Genomic DNA, 20,586 nt, shown 5'->3' with positions numbered 1-20,586 from the left:
TGTTGGCCCTGGATCTGGCATGGTTACGTCAGTGGGGGTTTGCGGTTCTAGGCTGCCTGAACGATCATCTTCTCCGACTTCTCGATTACCCTGAGGAGCAACATGGTTCTTATTCAGACCCTGACTGATTTCAGTTGGCTTCTATACTATTGGAAGTCTGCTTTGGCCCTGCCAGAACGTTGGATTATTTGAGCCTGATCAGGCTTTAGCTCTGGCCAGCGTTTTCTTCTGGACAAACTCCAGAAAATGCATGCTGCATTTTTCATTTACTGTCCGGCAGGTGGGCTCCTCTGCGGATCTGCATGTGGGTGTTGGGTCTGATGATATCTACCTTTTTGAGGCTATTCCATTTGCACAGTTCCATATAAGCTCCCTTCGGAGAGATCCTGGCATAATGGGACAAATGCCCAAGGTCTTTGGACAATCTGGTTTGGCTGAGTCAGGAAACCAGAGGTTCCCTAGTCTGGTGGCTTTGCTCTCCGGTACTTCGGCGGGGAAAATTCTTTCTTACCTTGTATTGAACAGGGTGACCACCAATGCCAGTCTGTCCGGGTGGGGAGATGTCCTGGGACTGCGCTCTGCTCAGGGTCGTTGGACGTTGGTGGAATCCGGACTACCAAGTAATATCCTGCTCAAGCGTTCAGACTAGGTCTGGATCATGGACGGTTCGACTTCGGGGGCTCCCGGTACGGATCCAGTCGGACAAGGCAATGGCGGTGGCTTATGTCCTTCACCAGGGTGGGCCAAATAGGCTGTTGGCAGTATCTTCCGGTGGGAAGAACATCTCATTCCGGCCCTTTCCGGTGTATGCATTCGAGGAGTGGAATACTGTCAGACAGATACCTCAGTTGGCTAGGGTTGGACCACGGGGTGGGCCCTTCACTGGGCTGTGTTTCATCAGATTTGTCTCCGCTGGGGCACTCCTGAGTTAGATCTGTTTGCATCTTGGCTCGACAGGACGGTGCCAGGGTTTCTGGTAAGGTCACGGTTTCTTCTGGTGGCCCATGGGACCAGTGACGTTTGCTCTACACCTATCCTCCTCTCCAGCTTCTGTTGTATCTTTTTGCACAGGATTAAGGCTCTGGTGATTCCGGTCATTCTATTGGCTCCAGGTGGGTTCCGTCGGTCTGGGTACGCCGACCGGGTGTGCCTGGTCGCCGACGTTCCTTGGCGACTGCCTCTCAGGGAGGATGTACTGTCCCAAGGGCCGTTCTTCCATCCTGTTTTAGAGTCGCTGGTTTTAATGGCCTGGCTGTGATGAGCCAGGTGCTGCAGTTCCGACACTGCTGATGGCTAGGGAGTCTACCTCTAGGAGGTTCTACCTTCGAATGTGGAAAGCGCATATATCCTTGATTGAGTCACTGTGCATTCATCCTCATTCTTTCCAGGTGGCTCCGATTCCAACCTCCATTTAAGGGAGGATGAGCAGGAATAGGCCTCAAGTACCTTCGAGGGCCAGGTGCCAGCCTGGATGGTCTTCTTCAACGTCCCCTGGTCTCGCACTCCCTGGTGCGTACCTGTTGTTATTCAAGGGGTTAAACGTCTGTTTTTACCGGTGCGGTTTCTTCTACCGCTGTGGGTTCTGAACTTGGTGATTTCGGTTCTCCAGAAGCCTTTCTATCGCTCTCTCAAAATATTCGGGAGGTTCCACTGCTTACTCTGTCTTTTGAAGGTGGCCTCTTGGTGGCTATCACCTCTGCTCCCAGGGTGTCGAATATGGTGGCATTATCTTGTTCACCTTACCCAGGTTAAGGTGGTGCTTCGCCCTTTTTCCATAATTCCGTCCTTGGAATTCCATTTGAATAAGGACATTGTGTTGCCTTTCTTGTGTCCCTGGTCAGCACATCCCAAGGAATTTACCTTATTTGCCCTGGATGTATTTTTGGGGGATTCGGGTGTATTTGCCAGCCACTGAGTCTGTTTGGAGGTCAGGCTCACGATATTCACGGACGGGCCAAGAAAGGGACTGTCTGCTTCTTCTGCGACCTGTTTCTGGATGGATTGGACAGATGTTGACTCTGGGCTATTCTGTCAGGGATTGGGTTCCTCTTTTCCCTGTTACGGCGCATTCTTCTCGGGCGCTTGGTGCTTCTTAGGCCTTCTGTCATCAGGCGTCTGTTGTGCAAGTTTGCAAGGCGGCCACTGGTCGTTGGGGGTACATGTTCACAAGTTCTACCAAAATGATGGGTTGGCATCTGCAGATGCCTCTTTTGACTGCGAGTTTTTTGCGGACTGCTGTTTAGAGGGTCTTTTCCCTTTTTGAAGGGGTATTGTTCAGGTTGGGTTCCAGCTTGTCCTGGGTGATGCTCCTGTTACCTGGTTGGCTCTTGTGTTAGCCTTGGGATTTTTCATTGTCCCACCCCTCATGTTTGGCACTGCTTTGGGACGTCCCTATGGTTCTGAATAAAGAAGGCTGTGTCTGTCAATGAACGAATGAGAAAATAAAATTTTTGACTTACCGTAAAATCCGTTTCTCCGAGTTCGTCGACAGACACAGCACCCACCCCTCTATGGAGTTTTTTGATACTTCTATTACTGCTTGCTACTAAACTGAATACCTAGAGCAGGGAGGGTGTTATATACTGACTGAGGACACCCCATGGGCATAGCCAGGTGTTTTGTTTTTGTTCTGCCTAGTCCTACTCCTGAGGAGACGATACAACCCTACCGTTCTGAATAAAGAAGGCTGTGTCTGTCAATGAACCCAGAGAAACGGATTTTACAATAAGTCAAAAATCCTATTTTTTTTTCAGCCTCCTGGACCAGTGTCATGCTTTCTGGATGACTTCTCTGCATGGTTACCCTACTTTCTCTCCTCTGAAGTACCTTCCATCATCCTAGGTGACTTTAACATGCCAATCAATGTTAATACTGCAACAACTACTCAACCTAACCTCCTCTTTTAACCTAACACAATGGACACAAACCACCACTCACTCCAACAGCAATATTCTCAACCTCGTATTCTCCCACTCTCTGCACTCCCTGCAACCTCTCTAACCCCCCCTTTCCTCTCTCTGATCACAACCTTATCCGTTTCACACTCTTCTTGTCTCCTACCTCCCATGCTGCCAACCCACAAACCACTACCCACAAAAACCTTCGCAACCTCAACCCTTCCCTTCTTCATTCTGCTACTGATGGCCTTTACGACATAATCGCACCCCTGTTCTGCCCAGACCTAACCACTTCCATCTACAACAACACGCTGTCATCCTCCCTAAATGTATTTGCTCCTCTTTCTACACACAGAACCAGGCCCCATCTGCCACAACCCTGGCAAACAGACGACACCAGAAGTCCCAAAAGACACAGCCGTGCTCTTGAGCGAGCATGGCGTAAATCTAAATCCCTGCAAGACTTTACCCTCTACAAATCTGCCCTTCTCAAATACAACTCCTGCCTCCACACTGCTAACAACACTCTCATCAAAACCTTCTCATCCAAACATCGTGAACTCTTTTCTACCCTTAATTTCTTACTTCACCCCCCACTGCCCCCACCCACCAACTTGCTTACCGCTCAACAGATTGCCAACCATTTCAAAAGCAAAATCGACACAATTCGCAAGGAGATATCCAGCATTCAACTTCCTCCCCTACCCAACACATCAGGTCCAACACCACACAATGCTCTCCTCCTTCTGCCCAGTTACCACCGATGAAGTTGATAAACTCCCCTCCATGGCCCACCTCACCACCTGGACCTGTCCCCTCACAATTACTGCGACCACCTTCCCACTCTATCCTAAACTCCCTAACCCATATCTTCAACCTCTCCCTCTGCTCCGGCACCTTTCCTTCCCCGTTCAAACATGCACTGGTTACCCCCATACTTAAAAAAAACCCTCACTAGACCCCACCTGTTTGAATAACTTAAGACCCATCTCCCTGCTCCCATTTGCCTCCAAGCTCATTGAACGCATTATCCATGACCGAATGAGTCGTTACCTCATGGACAACAACCTTCTCGTCTCCCCTACAGTCCGGCTTCCGTCCACAACATTCCACTGAAACTGCCCTACTAAAACTCACCAATGACCTACTAACTGCTAAAACCAATGGCCATTACTCCATACTGATACTCTTAGACCTCTCTGATGCCTTCGACACAGTTGACCACCTGCTTCTCCTCAGCATACTACACTCCCTTCCCCTCTGTGATTCTGCTTTATCCTGGTTCTCCTCCTACCTATCTCAGCGCACTTTCAGTGTCACAACTCCATCTCTTCCGCTCCTCTTCCTCTCTCTGTTGGGGTATCCCAAGGCTCTGTCGTTGGGCCACTCCTGTTCTCGCTCTATACCTCTTCCCTGGGCCAGTTCATAACCTCCCATGGCTTCCAATACCACCTCTACGCCTATGACACCCAGATCTATCTCTCCATTTCTCAACTCACCCCCTCGATCTCCTCACGGATCTCAAACTTACTGAATGACATATCGGTATGGATGTCGCACCACTTTCTCAAACTCGATCTTTGTAAAACTGAGCTTGTTATATTTCCTCCTTCTCGCCCCCCCCCCACACACTTTACCATTAAGAGCAACAGCACAACCATTGGTCCCTGCACACATGCCTGGGTGCTGGGTACAACCCTTGACTCTGACCTCTCCTTCAGCCCCCACATCCAATCACTGGTTAAATCCTGCCGCCTTAACCTCCGCAACATCTCCAGAAATCGACCCTTCCTGACTAATGACACAGAAAAAACAAAATAACTTTGCGCTTACTCAATTGTGCAAGCAGCTAACACGGCAAATAGAAATTTTGCTATAAACGATAAATGTAACAAAGTGTAGCGCTAAAAATTTAAAATACATAAAGTGAAAAAATCTCTAATATTTGTATATGTCCATCATATATATTAGTGAATCATAGTCCATCGTTGTGTAAAACCTTTGTGGTCACCATGTGCATAAACAGGTAGATAGTGAAAGTACCACCACCGAAATAAATGGAGGCCTACCACAAAGTTTGAACCCAAGACAGCATATGCTGTATGGGTCAAACCAGCCTGTATTGCCCACCGGCAATGGGAAGGAAGCTGTAGTGATCGGCCGAGTATGTAGTCCTGGGAGCCTTCACAAAAGTGTCATATATATATATATATATAAACAAAGGATTGTGAGAATACCACCACCCAAGTGAATGGAGGCTTACCGGAAGGTTGGGACCCAAAACAGCATATGCTATATGGGTCAAACAAGCTTATATTGCCCAACGGCAATAAAGGGGAAGCCTTGGTAGCCAACAGGGGATGAGGTCCTAGGAGTCTTCACGGAGGTGTCTCCCCCAGAGAATGCCAATTTCCTGGCTGGCTTCAATATTTTCTCAGTGAATGACTAGGACAAGCATACGGTTAGGTGGGTCAGAGTCAAGCCAGAATTCCTCGTCTTTGTATAAGTCCTATCCCAGGGGTATCAGGAGCCCAGGTGCTGCACACAGATACCAATCACAGCTGCTCCAGCTGACTAATGACACCACAAAGCAACCTATTCACTCCTTTAATTATTTCCCGCCTTGACTACTGCAACTCTCTCCTTAATGGCCTACAGTGTCCGCTGGCCACCCGCGATCACTCCACAGAGAGCCAGAACAGGGATCTGTCAATGTAAACAAACAGATCCCTGTTCTGACAGGGGAGTAGAGTGTGATCGTCTGTTCCTATTAGTGATAAGGAACAGCGATCTCTCTCCTCCTCCAGTCAGTGCACTCCCCCCATTGTTAGAAACACCTCCCAAAGAACACATTTAACCCTTTGATCACCACTAGTGTTAACCCCTTCCCTGCCAGTGTAATTTATACAGTAACTAGTGCATTTTTATAGCACTGATCGCTGTATAAATGTCAGTGGTCCCAAAAAAGATGTCCGATCTGTCCGTCGCAATGTCACAGTCCCACTAAAAAGCACTGATCTCTGCCATTACTAGTAAAAAAAAAAAAAAAAAAGAAAGAAAATGCCATAAATCTATCCCCTATTTTGTAGACGTTATAATGTTTGCACAAACCAATCAATATACTCTTATTGCGTTTTTTTTAAATACCAAAAATATGTAGAAGAATACATATTGGCCTAAACTGATGAAGAAATATTTATTTTTAAATTTTTTTGGGATATTTATTATAGCAAAAAGTAAAAAATACTGTGTTTTTTCAAAATTGTGGGTCTTTTTTTTTGTTTATAGCGCAAAAAATAAAAACCGCAGAGGTGATCAAATACCACCAAAAGAAAGCTCTATTTGTGGGGAAAAAAGGACATCAATTTTGTTTGGGTACAGCGTCACACAACCGCACAATTGTCAGTTAAATTGACACAGTGCCGTATCGCAAAAAAATGGCCTGGTCATTAAGGAAGAAAATCTTCCGGTCCTTAAGTGGTTAATTGGTACTGTAATTTTTAAGATCTCCGACTTTATTAACTTTAAGTTTGGAGACTTCCCCTATTAACTTTAAAAATTTTTATTTTCCCATACTGTTTCAGTTCTTCTACCTCATTAGGAGGGTAACTCTTGCACGAGAAATATAAAATAATAAATCTATAATTATACTATAATAGTGTGATACCTCTTTAAAAATATATACATTAGCTCTGATCAAAGCTAGAAGTGGCTCTCGTGAAAGGACAAATGGCATTGGCAAGAGGGGGCATATTTGCTTTTTACCAATAAATATCTCAAAGGATTGAGACAAGGTACCATTAACCCAGACTCTTGCAGTAGGGTGCCAATATAACGCTGACATCCACCTCAACATTTTATCACATAGACCCAATTTTGTCAAATGGTCACAAACCTGAATTCCCAGTCGACCCTGTCAAACGCTTTTTTCTATTTTTACATTTTTTTTTTTTTTTATTATTATTTATTTATGGCAAACAAATCTGGTTTATTTTTATGAGGAGGTAAGTAAAACCTTGGACGGAGGGGTGGCTGTGGACGTGGTGTACTTGGATTTTGCAAAAGCGTTTGACACAGTTCCCCACACATGGCTAATATGTAAGGTAAAGTCTACCTTCTTGGAAAGATCAGTTTCTAAATTAATAATAAAATGGCTAAAAGATAGAATGCAGAGAGTAGATGTTAATGATTCTCGCTCTGAATGGTCTAAGTCTAAGGTTATTAGTGGTGTACCCCAAGGTTCAGTGTTGGGACCCTTACTTTTTAATATCTTTATAAATGATATAGGGTCTGGGATTAAAAGTACCATTTCAGGCTTCGCAGATGATTGTGTATATGGGATTTTGTGATTTATTTTATTTTATTTTTTTTATTGGTTGAACTAGGGGGACTTGTGTCGTTTTTCGACCTAACTATGTATGAAACTCTTTATTTTTCTGTTGGTGGAAATACGGCTGGGAATCCTTCTTGACCCTGTGAATTAAGACCAACATTTTTAAACAATTATCTTTACCCTCCTGTCTCGACATGAAACCCACTTGATCTATGTAAATTAATTTCAGCAGTATAGATCTTAACCTTTCTGCCAGTATCTTGGCAAATATTTTCACATCAATATTTATTAAGTAGCAAGTTGTAACTTGAGGGTAAAGTAAGTCCTTCCCTTCCTTCAACTGCAGAGTAATATATGCAACTTAAAAACTCATACTTACTCCCTCGCTTAATGGGTTCAAACACTTACATAAAGTGTGTGGGGGGGGGGGTGTCATTGAAATTTCTTATAATATGCTATCCAGTAGCCATCTGGCCCCAGATGATTCCATGCTGATGTGCTCCATGTTGCCCGTGCTATCTTTTCCTCTGTTATTATTTTTTTCCAACATGTTTAGATCATCTTCGGGAGTTTGACTGCCTTTACATATCTTGGCAATGCATCACTTATTTTTTTTTCCTCCCCCTTTTAGGCCTTTTCCCTCCCGATTTACCCTACATAATTTACTGTAATAATTGTAAAATACCTTCGCTATTTCAGATGTAGAATATACCAGCTCACTCTTTTTGATCTTTACTCTAGCTAAATATGTGGTAGTTTTTTTTTTTTTATCCCTCAGCATCCTTGCTAATACTTTGCCCGGTTTATTCCTCCATCGATACCTTTCTTTTGCAGCAATATTAAATGCACGCCTTGTTTCTTGTTGCATACATTTTTTAAATTCCTCTCTCTTCCCCATCAGAGACCGCCATAAATTAATGTCTTTTTGTCTGGCTGCTTTTGTTATAGTTCGCCTCTCTCTTAATAGAGCATTAATCTTCCTCTTCAGCTTCACCCTTTTCTGATTTTCTATAGCTATTAAACGCCTCTGATGTATGCCTTACGAGCTTCACAAGTGTTTAATGGGTCATTAAGGCCTCAATCACACCTGAGCGTTTTGTAGCTTGAAGCCTGAAGCTACAAAACGCTGGAGGGAAAAAATCAATTATTCTCTGGAGATGGTTCACATCTCCACTCTAGAACGCCTGAAGCCAGAAGCTCCAAAATGCCTGAAGCTCAAACAAATTCTGGAACTTTTTTTTTTTTTTTTTTTAGGCAGATTTGGGCGTTTTTCTGCTTTTTTACATTGGTGACCTTTTGATCTGTACAAAATCACGCGACTTTCTGCCTAAAAACGCTACGCTCAGGTGTGAATAGGGCCTTAGAGGCAAGAACATACTTTATCTATTTCTGACACTATTTTCTCCATAACCTAATGTTCTTGCCACAGGGAGCCATTTAGTCTCCATGAAAAATTATTTTTTGCTTCCCTAAGATGTTCATTTTTAAGACCGGGGCACGATTGAACAGCGTTAGTTTTAATCAATACTGTTATTAAAGAATCCAACCACTGATATTCTGGTAGGATATAATCTAATCTTGAATCGCACACATGTGCATGTGAGTATGTATAATCTCTACCGCTTGGATGTTTAACCCTCCAAATGTTCCTTTATTTGAAATTCCTGCAGTACTTTCTCAATCATGACTTGATATTTTTGTATGCCCCTCCATAGTTCCAATGATGGATCTAATTGTGAGTCTAAGCAGCAGTTAAAATCTCACAATATTGCAGATCCACTCATCCATAACCTCCCTCTGCCAAACTTCCACAAAGTCCTGCAAACGCCCCCATGGGGATCAGAGTTTCAATATAAATGTTTTTAAAGAATTCCAGGTATAGATATTTTTTACATTGGTCCAGCATGGAGTGGCTGCCCTGGTGCACTGTGTACACAGGAGGTCAGCTGCTATACCATTACGCTTTCTCTCATTGAGTGCAAAGCATTATCGGATTGGACGAGGTGGAAAGCGTTATGTCACTATGCCGCCTTTACCTCACCCAGTCAGGAAGGACTCGGAAGCTAGTGGAGATTACAGTAGTAGTAATGTCTACAGTGATTTCCAGCTTCTAGAGGGATCCCACAGATATGGTATATACATTGTTATATTGGTCTAAGCTTTACCAATGTAACTACTGTATGTATGAATATCCATGCCGGAATTCTTCTTTAACCACTTAATGACCACACCATAACCGAATGATGGCTACAGCGTGACTCGATAACTCTGTGAGGGCGTACATTGACTTCCTCCCAGAATCACGCTCCCGCGCGCCCTCTGGGGCGCACACCCAGGAATATTCTTGACTGCCACGAGGACCGGGCACATCACGGATCATGGTAAATGGCCGCTGACAGTGGGCGTTTACCACGTGATCGCTCCGTCAAATGACGGCGTGATCACTTGTAAACAAACCGGCGTCATGTCCGGTTCCTCTCTCCCCTCTCTGTACCGATCGGTACAGTGTGAGCGGAGAGGGGAGAGATCGGGTGCAGCAGCACTATGGGCTGGATCTGTAGTGCCCACAGCGCTGATTTGTGCCCATTGCAGCCTCATCCATCCATCCATCCATCCATCCATCCATCCATAGCCATCCATCCCTAATCAGCAATACTCATCCATGCTCAGCCATCCATCCCTAATCAGCAATACTCATCCATGCTCAGCCATCCATCCCTAATCAGCAATACTCATCCATGCTCATCCATCCATACTCAGCAATACTCATCCATCGATCCATACTCGGCAATACTCATCAATCCATCCATACTCGGCAATACTCATCAATCCATCCATACTCGGCAATACTCATCAATCCATCCATACTCGGCAATACTCATCAATCCATCCATACTCGGCAATACTCGTCAATCCATCCATACACAGCAATACTCCTCCATCCGTCCATACTCAGCAATACTCATCCATCCATATGCAGCAATACTCCTCCATCCATCCATACACAGGAATACTCCTCCATCCGTCCATACTCAGCAATACTCATCCATCCATATGCAGCAATACTCCTCCATCCATCCATACTCAGCAATACTCATGCATCCATCCATGCTCTGTTATCCATCCCTGATCAGCAATACTCATCCACGCTCAGCCATCCAGCCATACTCAGCAATACTCATCCATCCATCCATGCTCAGCCATCCCATCCACCCCAATCCATACTCAGCCATACTCAGCCATACTCAGCCATACTCAGCCATACTCAGCCATCCCATCCATACCCAGTCGTACTCAGGCGTACCTGGCCATACTCATTCATGCTCAGTCATCCCATCCATACTCAGCCATCCCCATCCATGGCTCATCCATGCCACATCAGTTCTCATCCATGCCATTTGAGTGCCTCACAAAAGTGTAATAGGTAGTTAAATTAGATTTGAAACGTATGCCCCTTGAACACCTGATGGTGCTCCCTGTATGTTGGGCCTCTCTATGTGGCCAGGCTGTGTAAAAGTCTCCCACATGTGGTATCGCCGTACTCAGGAGGAGTAGGAGAATCTATTTTGGGGTGTAACTTTTGGTATGTACATGCTATGTGTTAGAAATATTGTATAAATGGACAACTTTGTGTAAAAAAAAAAAAAGTTTTTATTTTCTTTACACATTTTCCAAAAACTTGTAGAAAAAAATGACATGTTCAAAAGACTCATCTTGCCTCATGGATTATACGTTGGGTTGTTTTCTTTCCAAAATTGGGTAATTTTTGGGGCGTTTCCATTGTCCTGGTGCTCCAAGGCCTTCAAAAGTGTAAGAGGTAGTCAAGAAATTATATGTGTAATTTATGCTCCAAGAACACCTGATGGTTCTCCCTGCATGTTGGGCCTCTGTATGTGGCCACACTGTGTAAAAGTCTCACACATGGTATCGCCATACTCAGGAGGAGTAGTAGAATGTATTTTGGGGTGTAATTTGTGCTATGCATATGCTTTGTGTGAGAAATAAGCTGCTAATATAACAATTTTGTGAAAAAAAATGAAAAAAAAAAAATCTTGATTTTGCAAAGAATTGTGGGTAAAAAAAATTAAAGCTTCAAAAAATTCACCATGCTCCTTACTAAATACCTTGGAATGTCTACAAAAATGGGTCATTTGGGGGGTATTTGTACGTTCCTGGCTTGTTAGGGTCTCAAGAAATGAGATAGGCTGTCAGTACATCAGGTGTGATCAGTTTTCAGGGATTGGCACCATAGCTTGTGGACTCTATAACTTTCACAAAGACCAAACAGTATACACCGTTTTGAGTTATTTTTTACCAAAGATATGTAGCAGTATAAATTTTGGCCAAAATTTATGAATAAAAATTACTAATTTGCAAAATTTTATAACAGAAACAAAGAAAAATGCATTTTTTTTATCAGAATCTTCGGTCTTTTTTCTTTTATAGCGCAAAAAATAAAAAAAAACAGCGGTGAGTAAATACCACCAAAAGAAAGCTCTATTTGTGTGAAAAAAAAGGACAAAAAATTAATATAGGTACAGTGTTGCATGACTGAGTCATTCAAAATGTGAGAGCACCAAAAGCTGAAAATTGGTCTGGTTAGGAAGGGGGTTTAAGTGCTCAGTGGGTAAGTGGTTAACGCTGTCAAAATCTAGCAATTTGTAAAATACATAATATGCATAATGAGGGTTCAGTTAGGTTGCAGAGTATAATTTTGACTTTGTTCTTCATCATTTCCTAGGATAGGATTTTTACAGCTTTTTTTTTCTTTTCACACAGTACTACATACATTTTTAGATATTTGCACTATAGTGTCTAAAATGGATCATGCGCTACATGCAAACACATGGAAATTCATCATCAAGTGAGTAAACACACGATGGTTTATTTTCTAAAATTAAATGTACAAACCTATGTCTGTTTTGAAGTATTATATTTTTTTAGCTTCCAATTAGATATTAGACTTACATATGTTTTACTTTTTTCATTGTAATTGGTGATTGTAAGCATGGTTTATGTTAAGGATGCCTTTACCTGACCTTTACTGTTACTTTTTCTTATCGTACATCACGGGACACAGAGCCATAGTAGTTACTATGTGGCCACCTTCAGGTGATGGCGTCAGCGTTCTCTGACGCCAGGTGTACGTGGAGGCAAGCTTTTAAAAGCACGCTGTTTGCTGCTGCTGGCTGTGGATGGACACAAGAGCAAACAGGTGGCATTCAGGTTTGGTGACACAGGCATTTTCCTTTTGACACATTGTTACTGCTTCAGGCTGGGCATTAATAGCAGCAATTTTTGCTGGACTATAGCCCTAGCAGTGTATGCATTCCTTCTGGTAGTGCCTCTGCTTTGTGCATCAGGCTATGAGTGGAGGAGGACAAGGAACTCCCCAAAGGGTTCTAAAGGATCGATTGTTTTACAACAACCTGAATCCATGTCCAAGAAAATGTTGTCATCCTCAGAGTGATGCGGCTGGTCAGAGTGAGCCGTCAGGAGGGACTGATGTTGCAGCAGCACTGGACACTTCACCCCTTTTATATATCACCCAGGAGGTTTTTTCTTCTACCATTTCAGGTTTGGAACAGAAGATTGATGCTATGATCACTTTTCATAGTGGATCCAAGCATAGCAGTTTCCCATCCAATGCTCAGGACCCTCATACTGAGGTGCAAGGGGCAGGGGATCAGTAAGTTCTTCCAAAAGATCAGGAAGAACCTGATATCTCCTCTTCCGAGGATCCTAATATAGAGGGAATAATCTCACAAGAAAGTTTGGTACACTCCCTTACTAAGTTGGTTCGCTCAACTTTTTTGCTGCCTGTAGCGCAGTCTATTGATGAGCTCACCTCTGGTTTGGGATCACTAAAGCCTCCCCCATCTGGGGATGCCTTTCCTATCCATTCATGGCTAAAAAAGCTGATGTATTCTGAATGGGAGCACCCGGATAAGCAGTTTTTTCCTCCAAAAAGGTATTCTATACTTTATCCTATGAAGGAAGAATTCTATAGGAAATGGGGGGGTTCCAGTAATCGATGCTGCAATCTCCTCAGTAAATAAAAATCTCACTTGTTTGGTAGACAATGCACAAATGTTGAAGGATCCAACAGATAAAAAGTTGGAATTTCTTTTTAAGAACAACATTCCTTTGGGAAGTTCAGTGGTGCAGCCGGCTCTTGCAGCAATTGGAGTGTCTCAGTCCATAAAGGACCAGTTTGTAGAGACACTTAAGATTATTCCTGATCAGCAGGCCCAGCAATGGGCTGGCGTATCAGAAGCACTATGTTTTACGGTGGATGCTATGAAGGATTCTATTATTCAAGCCTCACGGCTTATGCTAGGAATGGTACATACACGCGGAGTCCTATGGTTGAAAAATTGGTCAGCCAAAGCGCCGTGTAAGAAGCTCTTGGCCAGTTTCCCATTTCATGGTGAACAGTTATTTGGAGACGATTTAGATAAATATATCCAAAGGATTTCTAATGGGAAAAGTTCTGTCTTACCAGTAAAGAAGAATTTTAAGCATTTCTCCTTTAAACGTGCATCTTCTCCAGTGCCAGGAGCATCTGCCTCTAGGCAGTCTCGACGGCCTCCACCGTCGAGCTCAAGAGGAAGACCTCAGGGGCAGTCCCAGGGCCAAAAGAGGACTTGGGGCAGAAAGCCCGCAAAGCAAAATACTAAAGCCTCCTTATGAAGGGGCGCCCCCGCTCGCTTGGGTGGGGGGAAGGCTTCTGCAATTTTCAAAGATCTGGCAGGGACAATGTCAAGACAGATGGGTGGCTTCCTCAATTTCTCTAGGTTACAAACTAGAGTTCCGAGAATTCCCCCCTTCTTGTGTTTTAAGATCAAACGTTCCCAGAGATCCAGGGAAAAGGAAGTCTCCCTTTCTAGCTCTGGATCATCTCTTGTCCTAGAAGGTGATATCAGAGGTTCCCACAGGCAGGGTTCAGGGTTTTATTCAAACCTTTTCACGGTTCCAAAACCGAACGGGGAGGTAAGACCCATTCTAGATCTCAACGATCTGAACCGGCACTTAAATATCTGGTCCTTTCGCATTGAGTCAATCCGATTGGTTGTCTCCATTTTGCAAGGAGGGGAATTTTTGGCATCAATCGATATCAAAGATGCATATCTCCACGTGCCGATATTTCCCGCCCATCAGAAGTTTCTACGCTTCGAGGTAGAAAATCTTCATTTTCAGTTTGTGGCTCTGCAGTCCAGTCTAGCCACCGCACCGCGTGTGTTCACAAAGATCCTCCTTTAGCCAGATTAAGGGCTCGGAGTATAACTATCCTAGCCTATCTAGACAATCTGCTTTTAGTAGATCAATCAGTCACAGGTCTAAACCAAAGTTTAATCTCAGCCGTAAGCTACCTGGAATTCCTAGGCTGGATTCTCAACATAGAAAAATCTTTCTTAAAACCATAAGGGGAGATTACAGTACTTGGGGCTGATCATAGATACCGTTCAAAAGAAGGTATTCTTACCCCAGGCAAGAGTCAGCTCCATAAAGGAACTGATTCGACTTGTCAAAACAAAGAGAAATCCTTCCATTCGGCTGTGCATGAAATTGTTAGGAAAGATGGTGGCCTCTTTCGAGGCCATTCCTTGTGCGCTTTTTCATTCAAGACTACTACAAAACGCCATCCTGTCAGCCTGGAACAAAAAAGTCCAGGCTCTCTGGACTTTCCAATGTGCTTATCCCCCAAGGTGCGTCAGAGCCTCAATTGGTGGTTGATAGTATTTCCCCTTTTGGAGGTTGCTGGCTTTCTACCAGTATGCTGGAAAGTACTAACAACAGATGCCAGCCTTCTAGGCTGGGGAGCAGTCCTGGAAGAAGCATCTGTCCTGGGGAAGTGGTCAGAAAGGACCTTGCCCATCAATATTTTAGAAATTTGGGCAGTACTTCTGGCCCTAAAGGCCTGGACGCTCAGACTACGGAATTGCCCTGTCAGGATTCAATCCGACAATGCCATGGCTGTGGCCTACATCAGTCACCAAAAACATTCCCTGCCTATCGGCGATTTTCATCCCAGGGATAGAAAATTGGCAGGCGGGCTACTTGAGTCGCCAACAATTATTTCCGGCAGAATGGTTCCTTCACCCCGACATTTTTCTGTCAATATGTCAAAGATGGGGTGTTCCAGACATGGATCTGTTCGCATCCAGATTCAACAACAAGGTCGACAACTTTTTGTCAAGGACAAGGGATCCGCTAGTGTGCGGAACAGACGCCTCGGTCTTTCCATGAGATCAGTTTTCACTGATCTATGCGTTTCCTCCGGTCCTGCTGCTTCCGCGCCATCTTCGCAGGGTCAAGCAGGAACAGTAAGAGGTGATTCTTGTGGCCCAGAAAATCTTGGTTTGCCGAGATCATAAAGATGGCGGTAGGGGACCCTAAGACCCTGCCGCTGTGGCCAGACCTTCACGCACAAGGTTCGGTATTCCATCCGACCTTACAAACTCTAAATTTAACGGTTTGGCTATTGAAACCCACATTCTAAAGGACCGTGGGTTATATCCTTCAGTAGTGTCTACTTTGGTTAATGCTAGGAAGCCGGCCTCCAGAGGCATTTATTATAGAGCCTGGAAGGCATATGTCTCGTGGTGTGGATCCAGGGGTTGGCACCCCAGGAAGTATGTCATAGGTAGGATCCTGGAATTTCTGCAAATGGGATTGGAAATTAAGCTGGCCTTGAGTACTATCAAGGGCCAGGTCTTGGCCTCATCAGTATTCTTTCAACGGCCTCTTGTTTCTCACTCTCTGGTACGTAGTTTTATTCAGGGGGTAACGCGGATTAATCCCCCCCGTCGGGGCACCCCTGAATCCTTGGGATTTGAATTTAGTCTTGTCGGCTTTACAGAAACAGCCTTTGAGCCTATTCGGGAAACTCCCTTGGTTCTTTTGACGAGAAAAATAATCTTTCTGGTTGCCATATCCTCTTCCAGAAGGGTTTCAGAATTGGCGGCTCTGTCTTGTAAAGAGCCATATTTGATTATGCATAAGGATAAGGTGGTATTGCGGCCTCATCCTGAATTCCTACCGAAGGTAGTGACAGGTTTTCATTTAAACCAGGATATTATTCTGCCTTCTTTTTTTCCCAGAGCCTCGATCTAGGAAAGAGAAGTCACTACATTCCCTTGATGTAGTGAGAGTGGTCAAGGTCTATTTAAAGATCGCTCAGATTCGCAAAACAGATGTTTTGTTTGTACTGCCAGAAGGTCCTAAAAGAGGACAGGCAGCATCAAAATCTACTATTTTCAAATGGATTCGTCAACTGATTGTTCAAGCTTATGGTCTAAAGAAGAAAATTCCTCCTTTTCATGTTAAAGTGCACTCCACCAGGGCTGTTAGTGCCTCTTGGGCGGTACATCACCAGGCCTCCATGGCTCAGATCTGCAAGGCCGCAACTTGGTCTTCAGTCCATACATTTACCAGATTCTATCAAATCGATGTAAAAGGTCTTGAGGTTATTGCTTTTGGGCGTAGTGAACTGCAGGCTGCAGTAGAAGTCCTCTAGCCTTAATGCCCTACCTTTTTTGTTGTGTCTCCCTCCCTTCAGTTGCCATTGCTATGGGACATCCCACATAGTAACTACTATGGCTCTGTGTCCCCTGATGTATGAAAAGAAAACAGGATTTTTAAATAGAGCTTACCTGTAAAATCCTTTTCTTTGAAGTACATCCGGGGACACAGAGGTCCCTCCCTTCTTTGGTATACACGTATATTGCTTGGCTACAAAACTGAGGTACTCCCAGTAGTGGGAGGGGTTATATAGGGAGTGCACTTCTTGTCTTAGCCGTGCCAGTGTCCATGACCTGAAGGTGGCCTATAACCCACATAGTAACTACTATGGCTTTGTGTCCCCTGATGTACTTCAAAGAAAAGGATTTTACAGGTAAGCTGTTTTTTTTAAATCCTGTTTTTTTTTTTTTTTTCCTCAGCCATGATAGGATTGGAAGAAAGGTTAGCGGCTTTAATCGCATCCCAGAGTGGGATAAAATGCGACAGGTTGCCTTCCATTACCCAGGACCCTCAAACTGAGGATCTGGGGGCGGGAGAAGATGATTTTCTCTCAGGAGACCGTGAAGAGGCTGATGACTCCTCTTCTGAGGGGTCAAATGCGGAAGGATCAGCTTCACAATCTGAGATTGTGGGTGCAATTTCTTACTGATTTGGTCCACTGCACATTTATGCTACCCTTAACTGAGTGTCCTACTTCTTGTTTGGGTTCCCTAAAGCCTCCTCAAACTGAGTATGCCTTTCCTGTCCATTCATTGCTGGAAAGACTTAGGTATTCTGAGTGGGATCACCCAGATAAGCATTTTTTCCCTTCTAAAAAGTTTTTCACACTTTAATCCTATGGATGAAAAAATTTACTAAAGGTGGGAGATAACCGCAATTGACGCTGCTATATCTTCTGAATAAAAGTTTGGCTTGTCCGGCAGACAATGCTCAAATGCTTAGGGATCCAACGGATAAAAGGTTGGAATTCCCATTAAAAAAACGTATTGTTTTCTCTGGCAGGTTGAGTGTCTCAGCCTATCCTGACAGTAATTGGTGAATGTCAATTCTTGAGAAACCAGTTTAAACAGGTGCTCAAGGTTATCCTTGTTCAGCAGGCCCAGGATCTTGTAAGCTCCTAGTAGCTTTGTTTGCAATAGACGCTATGAGAGATTCTATCGTTAAGGCCTCGCGTCTTTTGTTGGGCTGGTACATATGTATAGAATACTATGGTTGAAATATTGGTCAGCCGAAGCGTCATGCAAAAAACTCCTGGCTAGTTTTCCTTTCTGCGGTGAAACGGCTGTTTGGGATGTTTTGGATAATACATCCAAAGAATTTCTAGTGGAAAAAGTACCCCTTTTTCCATTTAGGAAAATGAGTAAATGTATTTAATTTAAACAAGCTCCTTCTCCAGTGCCAGGGGCATCAGCTTGCTCGAGTGGGGGGAAGACTTCTGTAGTTCTCAAGGGCCTGGCAGAAAGAGTGTCGAGTCAGATGGGTGGCTTCTTTAATAACTCTAGGGTACAAACTGGAGTTCCAAGAGTTCAAGTCTCCTCGTTTTCTCAGATCAAACGTTCCTAAGGATCCAGAAAAAGTCTCTCTTTCTAGTATTGGACCATCTTTTAGCAAAAAGTTGTCATGGTTATCCCCATGCAAGAGTGGTAGTTTGGGGTTTTATTCAAACCTTTTTTTCACTGCAAAACCGAATGGAGTTGTCAAACCCATTCTGGATCTCAAGAATCTAAACCGGTTCCTGAATATCCTCTCTTTTTCACATGGAGTCGATCCGATCAATTGTCTCCATCCTACAAGGAGGAGAACTTTTGACGTCAATCGACATCAAGGATGCATACCTCCATGGGTCTATTTCCCCACTCACTAGAAATATCTACTTATAAGGTAGAAAATCTTCATTTTTAGTTTGTAGCTCTGCTTTTCGGTCTGGCTACTGCACCTTGAGTGTTTACAAACGTTCTGGCCCCTCCTATAGCCAGTTACCAGGAAAGTGGTAACAACATACACCAACCTTTTTTAGGTTTGGGAGCAGTCCTGGAAGAGGCAACTGTCCAAGAGAAGTGGTCCAGATCAGAAATGACCTTGCCCATTAACATTCTAGAGATTCGGGCAGAGCGCTTGACCCTGAGGGCCTGGACGTTTCGTTTATGGAGCTGTCCTGTCAAGATCCAATCTGACAATGCCACAGCAGTGGCCTATATTAATCACCAAGGGGGCACAAGAAGTTGTGCAGCCCAGAGAGAGGTGAATCATATCCAATCTTGGGCAGAAAACAATGTACCTTGCCTATCAGCAGGTTTTCATTCTAGAAATATAAAATTGGCAGGCGGTCTATTTGAGTCGCCAGCAGTTGTTCCCGGGAGAATGGTTCCTTCACCCCGATATCTTCCTGATAATATGTCAAAGATGGGGGATCCCAGACATAGATCTGTTTGCGTCCAGGTTCAACAAAGAGATCAACAACTTTGTGTCAAGAACAAAGGATCTGCTAGCATGCGGAACAGGTGCCTTAGTGTTCCCGTGGAATCAGTTTTACTGATTTATGCATTCCCTGCCTTTCTGCCTGCGTCCACAACTTCTTCGCAGGATCAAGCCCGAAGGGAAGTCAGTGATTCTTGTGGCCCAGGAGATCTTGGTATGCAAAGATCATAAGGATGGCGGTAGGGGTCCCATGGACCCTACCACCAAGTCCAGACCTACTCTCGCAAGGTACGGTATTCCATCTTACCTTACAAACGCTAAATTTAACGGTTTGGCTATTGAGACCCACATTCTGAAGAAGCGTGGGCTGTCAGGTTCAGTTGTATCTACCTTGGTTAATGCAAGGAAGCCGGCCTCCCTAATCATATATTATGGAGTCTGTAAGGCATATGTCTCCTGGTGTGAATCCAGGGGTTGGCACCCCAGGAAGTATGTCATATGTAGAATCCTTGACTTTCTACAGATGGGATTAGAAATTAAGCTGGCCTTGAGTACTATCAGAGGCCAGGTTTCCGCCTTTTTGGTATTATTTCAAAAACCACTTGCTTCGCACTCTTTTGTTTTAGCTTTTTTCAGGGGGTAACGTGGCTTAATCTTTCGGTTAGGTCATCCCTGAACCCTTGGGACTTGAATTTAGCCCTGTCGGCATTACAGAAACAGCCTTTTGAGCCGATACAACATATTCCCTTGGTCCTCTTGACAAGGAAACCAGTTTTTCTGGTAGCCATATATTCTGCAAGAAGGGTATCAGAGTTGGCTGCTCTTTCTTGTAAAGAGCCATATTTAATTATTCACAAGGATAAGGTTGTATTGCGTCTTTTCTACCGAAGGTAGTGTCAGGTTTTCATTTAAACCAAGATATTGTTCTACCTTCATTTTTCCCAGAACCCTTTTCTGTGGAAGAAAAGTCACTACATTCTCTTGATGTGGTGAGAGCAGTCAAAGTCTACTTGAAGGTGACTGCTTAGATTCGAAAAAGGGATGTTTGGTTTGTGTTGCCTGAAGGTTCTACAAGAGGACAGGTAGCATCGAAATCTACTATTTCTAAATGGATTTGACAAGTAATTGTTCAAGCTTATGGTTTAAAGCGGAAAATTCCACATTTTCATATTAAAGCGCACTCCACCAGGGCTGTTAGTGCTCCCTGGGCAGTGCATCACCAAGCCTCCATGGCTCAAATCTGCAAAGCTGCAACTTGGTCTTTAGTCCATACATTTACCAGATTCTATCAAGTAAATGTAAACGGTCATGAGGATGTCGCCTTTGGGCGCAGTGTGCTGCAGGCAGCAGTATAAGTCCTGTGGTCTCATGGTGCCCTACTTTTGTTGTGTCTCCCTCCCTTCAGTTGGCATT

General features: G+C 44.0%; 1 protein-coding gene across 6 annotated transcripts in view; it reads left to right on the top strand.

The window, feature by feature from the left end:
- Positions 1-20,586, top strand: part of FIRRM (FIGNL1 interacting regulator of recombination and mitosis) — a 399,519-nt gene that overhangs the window by 99,397 nt on the left and 279,536 nt on the right. For all 6 annotated transcript variants that reach the window (XR_012235300.1, XM_073592830.1, XM_073592831.1 and 3 more), the window contains one exon: positions 12,010-12,094. Coding sequence is in view for 5 of the 6 variants with exons in the window: in XM_073592830.1 (XP_073448931.1) it covers positions 12,010-12,094 (85 nt within the window). In the remaining variant the exon portion in view is untranslated. The remainder of the gene's footprint in view (positions 1-12,009; positions 12,095-20,586) is intronic.

Source organism: Aquarana catesbeiana, linkage group LG07 (genome assembly GCF_042186555.1).
Source record: "Aquarana catesbeiana isolate 2022-GZ linkage group LG07, ASM4218655v1, whole genome shotgun sequence".
In the NCBI taxonomy this organism is placed as follows: domain Eukaryota; kingdom Metazoa; phylum Chordata; class Amphibia; order Anura; family Ranidae; genus Aquarana; species Aquarana catesbeiana.
Note: the sequence above shows the minus strand (reverse complement) of the source record. Positions and strands in the feature narration are given on the sequence as shown.